The 7,957-nt window shown below is 40.6% G+C and overlaps 3 protein-coding genes across 3 annotated transcripts; 1 reads left to right on the top strand and 2 right to left on the bottom strand.

Moving 5' to 3' along the window:
- Positions 1 to 1,616: 1,616 nt before the first annotated feature.
- JH06_4524 (RNA methylase) lies at positions 1,617 to 4,156 on the bottom strand (the record flags this gene model as incomplete). The annotated part of the gene is made up of 2 exons (XM_014669876.1): positions 1,617 to 3,675; positions 3,705 to 4,156. 2 exons carry the CDS (start codon positions 4,154 to 4,156, stop codon positions 1,617 to 1,619), a joined length of 2,511 nt encoding a protein of 836 aa, XP_014525362.1.
- A 1,162-nt stretch (positions 4,157 to 5,318) lies between these two features.
- Positions 5,319 to 6,931, bottom strand: JH06_4523 (hypothetical protein; the record flags this gene model as incomplete). The annotated part of the gene is made up of 10 exons (XM_014669875.1): positions 5,319 to 5,411; positions 5,442 to 5,474; positions 5,505 to 5,631; positions 5,663 to 5,875; positions 5,907 to 6,068; positions 6,099 to 6,464; positions 6,495 to 6,566; positions 6,599 to 6,681; positions 6,713 to 6,805; positions 6,839 to 6,931. 10 exons carry the CDS (start codon positions 6,929 to 6,931, stop codon positions 5,319 to 5,321), a joined length of 1,335 nt encoding a protein of 444 aa, XP_014525361.1.
- Positions 6,932 to 7,315: 384 nt separating this feature from the next.
- Positions 7,316 to 7,728, top strand: JH06_4522 (hypothetical protein; the record flags this gene model as incomplete). The annotated part of the gene is made up of 3 exons (XM_014669874.1): positions 7,316 to 7,396; positions 7,483 to 7,570; positions 7,601 to 7,728. The coding sequence occupies 3 exons, from the start codon at positions 7,316 to 7,318 to the stop codon at positions 7,726 to 7,728; spliced, it is 297 nt and encodes a 98-aa protein (XP_014525360.1).
- Between the last annotated feature and the right edge of the window lie 229 nt (positions 7,729 to 7,957).

The raw sequence follows: 7,957 nt of genomic DNA, 5'->3' as shown, positions 1-7,957 counted from the left end.
TGGATTGTATAAGGGAGCTGTTCCTCGTATGTGTGTACAGGCACCTCTGTTCTCCATCGCTTGTACTGCTTTTGAACTCCAGAAGAGGTATCTAATGTACGGATCCTTTTTCCCCAAGCTCTAAGGTATGAACGCAATTAGTGTCATACACGAAATCGTGTATGCTATAAGTGTATCCACAAGCTGTTTGTTGAGAAAACACCAGATACTGAACATTGGAGGGAACGGATGTCATCCATAAACAGTTGTGTGGATGGATGATATTCTTTCATATTTTCCTGTAAGCAATTCCCTGAACTTTTCAAGGGTTCATCCAGAGAAGAAGAGTCTTGTGGAAATGGATTCTGCGTTTTGATGAGTAGATTCGTTTTTTCCCGGTTTACATCGATACAGAACCCATTGGAAACATCATTCGTAAAGATTGTGTTCGAATGTTGGTAATTGTTTAGATGTTGAGAGAGACGATTCAAATAACATTATTCAGTTGCTAAGAATGATGAACACTGTACAGACATGGTTTGGGGATCATTGAATAGACATCGATCAAACGAGATAGACAAGATCAATCCGAATTGTGCATCTTTGAATTTAGTTTGACATGTAGAGAGTGTAAAAGTGTCCGATTGGTTTCTACATCCCTCCATTGACTTGTTTGTTAACAAACTCTTCTTACTTTTTCTGCATTTGGGCTAAACTCCTTGTATTGCCTCCAGAATGGGTATTCTTCTGGAGAGCTTGGCGCTTTTGAACGATGCTATCGACACTCACATCGACCTGAGGGCTTTTGGGACCATACAAATCCGAAATTGATTGTGTATTGCAAGACATTCCACCGCTCTCACTACTCTCGTCTCGAGGACTCACACTCTGAGGTGACTTGAGAGTTAGACTCATAAGTAATTCCTCCATGGGACTCGAAGAGCTACGAGAAGATAAGCCGTTCAAACTTCCAGAAGATCGATTTGGTCGAGAAGGTAGTGATGTAGAAGGCTTTGTGACAGGAGGAGGAGTCGAAGCGTTTGGTTTTGAGGGTGTCTCTGCATCCGAATAGGAATAGTCACTATATTCAGAATCACTACGGAGATCATCTCGCACCCACAACTTCTTTTCATATTTCGCTCTGATAAACTTTTCCAAATCAGCCATTGTACTATTTTCAGTAGGTCTACGATAGTCTTTTGGCAAGTTATACTCCCAATACTCGTTTGCTCGTTTATTACCCCATTTTTGCATTGTTCGGATATGTTCCATCTTCCAACTATCCAGAGACACAGACCGAACAAAGGAAAGGTGAACACCCAGATTTCTGTGTATACCTGAACAACGAATGCATATGAACACACCGAGAGTTGCAGAAGCCCAGCGAGGATCTAAATCAATAATCTTCAGATTGTTTGCGTACTGGGAGCACCGCAATCAGCACAGTGTTTGTTGGCTTCCTGACGAAGGAGATCATCTAGTATGTTCTTGTGGGAAGCCTTTATTTGGCTCATCGTGTTTGTTACAGAGAGCAATAACAGTTTCTTGGAATATGGTTATTGGGTCTTTATCTCTCAGAAGTGTCCCTAATTCTTGTTCGCTCGAAATCCCAGATTTCTAGATTATATCCTGTTATCCTATTCGAATAATGATACACACTTGTTTGACAAACAAACACAGGAATCTCTCAAACCAACATACGAAAAACAGCCCCAAAAAGATCTAAACATTATTACCATTCTATATTCCCACTTTAAAAGGTTTGTTGGGTCCGATACATTCCAGTAAGGAAGACTACGTTCATTCTCCACTCGCTGGAGACCATAGGACTTTAGCTTTGCTTCCCATTGCTCCTTGTTCAAGTAGAGACAACGATCATCTTCATCAATCATGGAATCCGAGTTGATTTGCTCGCGATCTAGAAGAGGTAACACCTTCGTACACGTAACCTGTCGATGGAAATCATGAACCATCTCTAGCAACACACGTTCTTGTGGAGTGTTTACACTGTGATCATTAAGAATCACAACAGCATCACTAGACATGTGGTGGATCAATTGAGAGAGAATGGTTCCGAAGAAAGGAATATCATGAGCACAACACACTACAACCATATCCACTTCATCAACAGCGTCCAATTGTTCCTTCACCCAAGCAGTAATCGTTTCTTGATATTTGGCCCAATTCTCCTCTTTCTTTGGAGGATATGATGAGAAAACATAATCAGAACGCTGTTCCTGAGCACGACGATCTCCTTCTCCTAGTACAAGTGCTTGTTTGGGCTGAGAGAGCGAGTACATCTTCACTAACTCATGGGCCAGATGAGCATCGACACCTCCAACACACACAATCTGTGAAGGACGGAAACCCAGAGGCACCACAGCGTCCACATACTTCATCTTATTAACATACACACGAACAATGCTTCGATCAACCTTTTGGGCAGATACACGATCCCATGGGTCCGATAACTGCCGGTGGAAGCAGTTAAGATACGCAATGTGAGCAGCAGCAAAGATATCTTCATCCTTCTTACTTGGGAGTTGGAGAAGAGAGTGATAGAGAGCAGTGAGAGCAGGCTCACGGTCATTCAGAACTGTAGAGAAGATAGAATCAAGTTGTCGATGAAGAAGTGTCGGGGGTTTGGGTGACCAGATTGTGGTGAGTTGGACATGGGTATTATGAGATGGATACGTTGGAGTCAGAGCAATTAGAGACGAAATGTGAGGAAGACAGAAGGAAGAAGCTCTAAGAGTGAATGAACAACTCGATATGTACTGTTCTTTCTGCTCGAATGTATCAACTTTCAGTTGGAAGCAAGCACAGGCAGACACAATCCGCTTCTCCAGCCACTGAGGGACACGAAGTACGAGTAAACACTCACAGGTCTGCCAACACGAGTCTTCACACATTCGCTGAACAGCACTCTCTAAAGACAGACCTCCTATTGTCACTGCCTTCTTGCCTTGGATGGCTTCAAGTGAATCTAGTTCTGCGTACACATCCTCGTATACAACAACCAGCTTGCTTCCTGCAACGAGACGACGCACTTCACTAGGAATAGTGCGAAATAGAGAGTGTTTCTCTGCAAGGACATAGTGAGCCTGGGGGGCTGCTTCATGAAGATGATCGATAAAACCAGTGAGATTACTGCATAACTGAGGAACCATTGATGAACACATCATATGACTGTGAGATAAGTGATTTGCCATAAAGGACATCGATTGGACTCCTAATTGAGCAGATAATTCTACAAGCACATTGATGCCTGAAGGACTGTAACTCTGGATTTGTCGCGAGATGAATTCTGCTTCTTGATGAGAAGGTGCTTGAAGAGATGTGAGTGAATTAAGCTGAATGGAAGATAAAATGGATCGTGGAAGCGCAGGCGAGAGCATGTGAAGAATGCCTCCATCTATGGATTGAATGGAAAGGAGAGGGCTACAAGTCTCAGACTCAAATTCGTAGAGAGTGAAGACCCAGAATGTTCCCTTCCGTTTACTGATTTGAAACTCTTTGTAAATGATTTGTTTTGCTCCAATTCTTCTTTCAAATGCAGCAAGATTGAAGTTCTGAGGAGACTTCAGAGCTACATAGCGTGCTTTGTGTTTCAACGATGCTATCACATCTCCTATCGATATATTGGAAAGGTACATATCAATTGTACCCATATTCTGATAATCCTCTCCGCCCCATCTACAATGAAATCACCAAAGAATACAAACGGAGGATCAAAGAAGATGAAATCAAAATAGGGCATTGTCTCTTTAAATCGGAGGAAGTCAGCATTCACCGGATGGACACGATTCTGATATCCCAAGAGTGTTACATTTTTTGTCAGCATTTCGTATCGTCCACGGTCCATCTCAACAGATGTCACATTCGTGAAGAACTTCGCAAATGACATTGTATTTCCTCCAACACAAGCTGTTGCATCACAGATAGTGGCAAACCGTGGGAGATACTGGCTGAGACAACTGGTGATCACATCTGCATCTTTATCAACAGTAACACTGAAGAGTGCAACATCATCCATCTCAATCTGACTACGGATCGTTGGATCCACCTCTCCGAAGTAATGGTTCCATTTCCACTCTTTCTCCCCTGCAGTGGACTGAGTCATTCTCTTCGGATTCGTGCCACGCCCATGACTCGATTCCGGAGCTGAACGTTTCATTTTCAACGAGAATGCAATCACAAGGAAGTGAAATTGGCCGTATTTGTTGTATACACAAAACTCGGAACGAGTCAGGAAAACCTCAAAACAGAACTATTTTCGTATCTTTTGAATCGATTATCCTCTCTGTATTCGAAATGAGACAACACCGAATAAGGAATATGGGGGTGTTGATTAACAGAGATGGAGGTGATTATGGAAGTGATGTTGTAACGCCCACTGTGGAAGAAGAAGAAGAGAACAATAGTCAAGCGGATACCCAAGTAATACAAAATCAACATGAACTAACAGAACGGAGGTTTCCATTCTTTGTTCCTTCGAATTCTGCTTGGTCAAAGAAGCCAAAACGGTCATGGAAGCCTTTATCTGGATCATCAAGGCACATTTTGCTTCAATATGCTCGACGAGCTAAAAGGTATATGTTTTCAAAAGAATATCTCTGTAGTTCCATTTTAGCAACAGTTCCAGAACCTAGAAGAGATGATGTGATACATCTTATAGATCGGATCATCAAATCTTCCACTCGCAAATTGGATGTGAGAGAATCTTAAGGATATTACACGTAGGAACGATTCTTTCCGAAGCCTCTGTTTTCGGGGGATGCCTCAGATCTGGCATCGATTTCATCGACATTTGTTGTCTCTGCTAGTGTTTGTGACATCTAGGATAACCAACAGAAGCAAAATGCTCTTCTTTTGCGAAATGCACAAACAATCAAACGAGAACGGGAGCTTGAAGTATGTTTATAATGGGAGATTTACAGAAAGAAAGATAAAGAACTTGCCCTGAAAGCCGAGATTACTGCTCTCAAGAACCAGCTAGCACTCGAGCAAGCCACAGTACAGAAACTACGTGAAGATTATCCTGTCTTTCATGCTACAAGAGTGGAACGGAATCAAGAACAAGTGATTCGGGATACACGACAAGGAAACACTTCGTTCTGGCGACAACCTCTGTTAAAACGGATGAATGACGATTCACCATGGTGGAAAGAACTAGAACCTGCAATTGTAGAACGATTTGCTAAAGGTACAAGGAGGAGAGAAGTATAATGAATAGAACGTCCTTTACGTGGATTGATCAAACGACTGTCAACTTTAGATGAATTACTGTCTCATTATTGTATTGTTTGTGAAAACAAGCTCACAATTCATAATCACGACTACTCTTTCTGTACCAATTCGACAAGTTGCATTGGTTTTAGTTCAGAGGAAACTCCTTGGACAACCACATGATCTCCAGAATCATCCATATCCTATCTATCAACTCTTCATCACACACATACAACAAGAGAATCCTCTGGTAAACTCTCCTCATTCTACAAATCATTTTCGTATCCTTCTCTTACAGCTTGTTCACTTGTAGATAGTTGAATATGATAAGCATAAGCTGAGGTATTTTCTGATGGCATCCACATGATCATAATCACGACAAACAATGTGAAATAGAATAATCCCCATATTCCATCATTGATACTAATCTTAACTTCCTTTCTCATACTCTTACAACCACTGATACTTCCAGATCTGAGCAGATAGATCATTCAATACAACATAACTGAACCCAACCAAGGTTATTGTAGCTAAAAGAATAGATACAACAAAGAGAGTTCGTAATTTCTTGTAAATGGTTAATTTCATTTCCTGCTTGCGTGCTGCTAATGTTTCCATGGTATTCATCAATGAAACAAAGATCCAGAAATACACAATAGCATCAATCCTAAGAATTAGACATATAATGATGAGATTACGATGAAGTCAGTATGAAACGAATTAGTTCAATTGTCTTATCTGTTGTAGGATAGATATTCAGATATGAATCTCCAAATGCAATAATATAATATGCTACACCAAATATGATAAATTCACATGTGATCAATGTATCATCTAAATTGGTCTTTGTAACTCCCAATCTAAATGATGAAGATATTCCTATTACTTACCCCATACATACAAAGAGTGTCAAAATGCGAGTTAATGTCCTTGTACTACAATCAATCACGATTGAGAGAATGGATAATAAGAATACTGGATGTCCCACATGGTTATACACTGTGAGATATATTAGTTTTACTCCCATGTCCACCACAAAACATCCCAAGACTACTAAGACAATGATATGGACAGACATGATCTCCTTTGCGTACTTAACACACATATAGAGCCACCATGTAAGCAGAATGATGTATCCGACAAAGAGAAGACATGTGAAAGGAAGTGAGCCATACATCGGAGCAGGCAATTCTCCATAGGGATTCGTTGCTTCATAATCACCTTCGAAACGAACTGTTCCCGCACGATTGTCACAGCTACGAATGATTGTGGATTGCAGTCCTTACGAAATGGCTACTAAAAAGTAGATTCCTGTTTTCTGAACATCGAAGGAAAGACTTCCTTTGTTGGTTTTGTCTCTATTCCGTCAATGTACCAAGGAATATGGCACTTCAAAGAGGCAGTTTTCACTGCGCATTGATCAGCTAATTCCTTTGGAACAAGAACATGGCCTTGATTTGAGCACTTTCCTGCCTATATAATAATAGCTCTTCGATAGAACTACTTTAACTGCTTCTGAATCACAACATAGAACCCGTTTATTGTTCTTATCAGTGTATCCAACTCTTTCAAATACATATTCAGGGAAAATCGCAACCTATAAATTAGAAGTCAATTATCCAAAACCCACGTCCATTTCTGACAGAGAGTCAACATTTGGCTCTAGAACCGTTGCTGTATAATTAAACTTTATCCTCGAGACTCCATCCTTTCTACTTGTCATCCTAAGGAAGATGTCTTTCACCTTGAACTGGGAGAATCCTGTTTGCTGAACATATACATTCCTTTGAAGACAAATGAGGCTCCAAAAAATTCATATGAGTTGAAAGATGACTTGAAGCAGGTAATCAACGTAGGAAGAATACACAATACCTATTCCATTATCACAGTATCTCTAGAGGAAACGAGAAGAGAAGAAGCCCTCATTTCACAGAATCACCTTTTGCAATGGATGATTAAAGTGACAGAAGAGATAGAATTATGGTGGGAATTAGACGAAACTTATACCAGAAAAATTACTGAGAGAGAAAATAAAGGGTCGTTCCTACACATAATAGTGTGTCCCGATTTATTCCTTTTAGTTAGTGTCTATTCAATTTGAATTCAAATGTATTTTTGTCCCAACTGTGGATGTCTTCTTCTAGTCGAAACAGGAGTAAGAAAGGGGAAGTCCTGCGATTGTAGACTGGTAGATTACGATTCTTTTGTAGTATTTGCCCTTACATTGCCGATGTAAACCAAATTGTAGGTTTTAAAAGGAAATGTAATGACTAGGTTTCGGCTCGTTTGGAATTGAAGCGTAAGGAGGTGGAAGATATTTTAGGAGGTGCTGCACAATGGGAAAATGCTGCAAAGACGGAAGGTGTGTGTTCATGGTGTTATTGATTTGTAGCCCGTTGTCCTTACTGTGAACATGATACTGCTTATTTCCAGCAGATTCAGATCCGTTCAGCTGATGAACCTATGACCACATTCTACCGATGTGCCAATTGCGAAAGGATTTGGAGCGACAACAACTAATTTTGATTTATGTACTATTAGAAATTGTTTTGAAGAATTCACAATTCTTTCTTTCCAACAAACAAATGACCCATCAAGTTCTTACCATTCTGTCTTCTCCACATGTTTCTCCACAGACTCCTCCACAGTGGCATCCTTACGCATACGTTCATTGGCTCCAGAATCGCTCATGATGTTCAGTAGCAGAGAATCGGAAGTGAGATACACACGATTGTTCGAGCGAGCAATG

The sequence above is a fragment of the Blastocystis sp. subtype 4 genome (assembly GCF_000743755.1).
Source record: "Blastocystis sp. subtype 4 strain WR1 chromosome Unknown seqid_0386, whole genome shotgun sequence".
Lineage (NCBI taxonomy): Eukaryota > Bigyra > Opalinata > Blastocystidae > Blastocystis > Blastocystis sp. subtype 4.
Note: the sequence above shows the minus strand (reverse complement) of the source record. Positions and strands in the feature narration are given on the sequence as shown.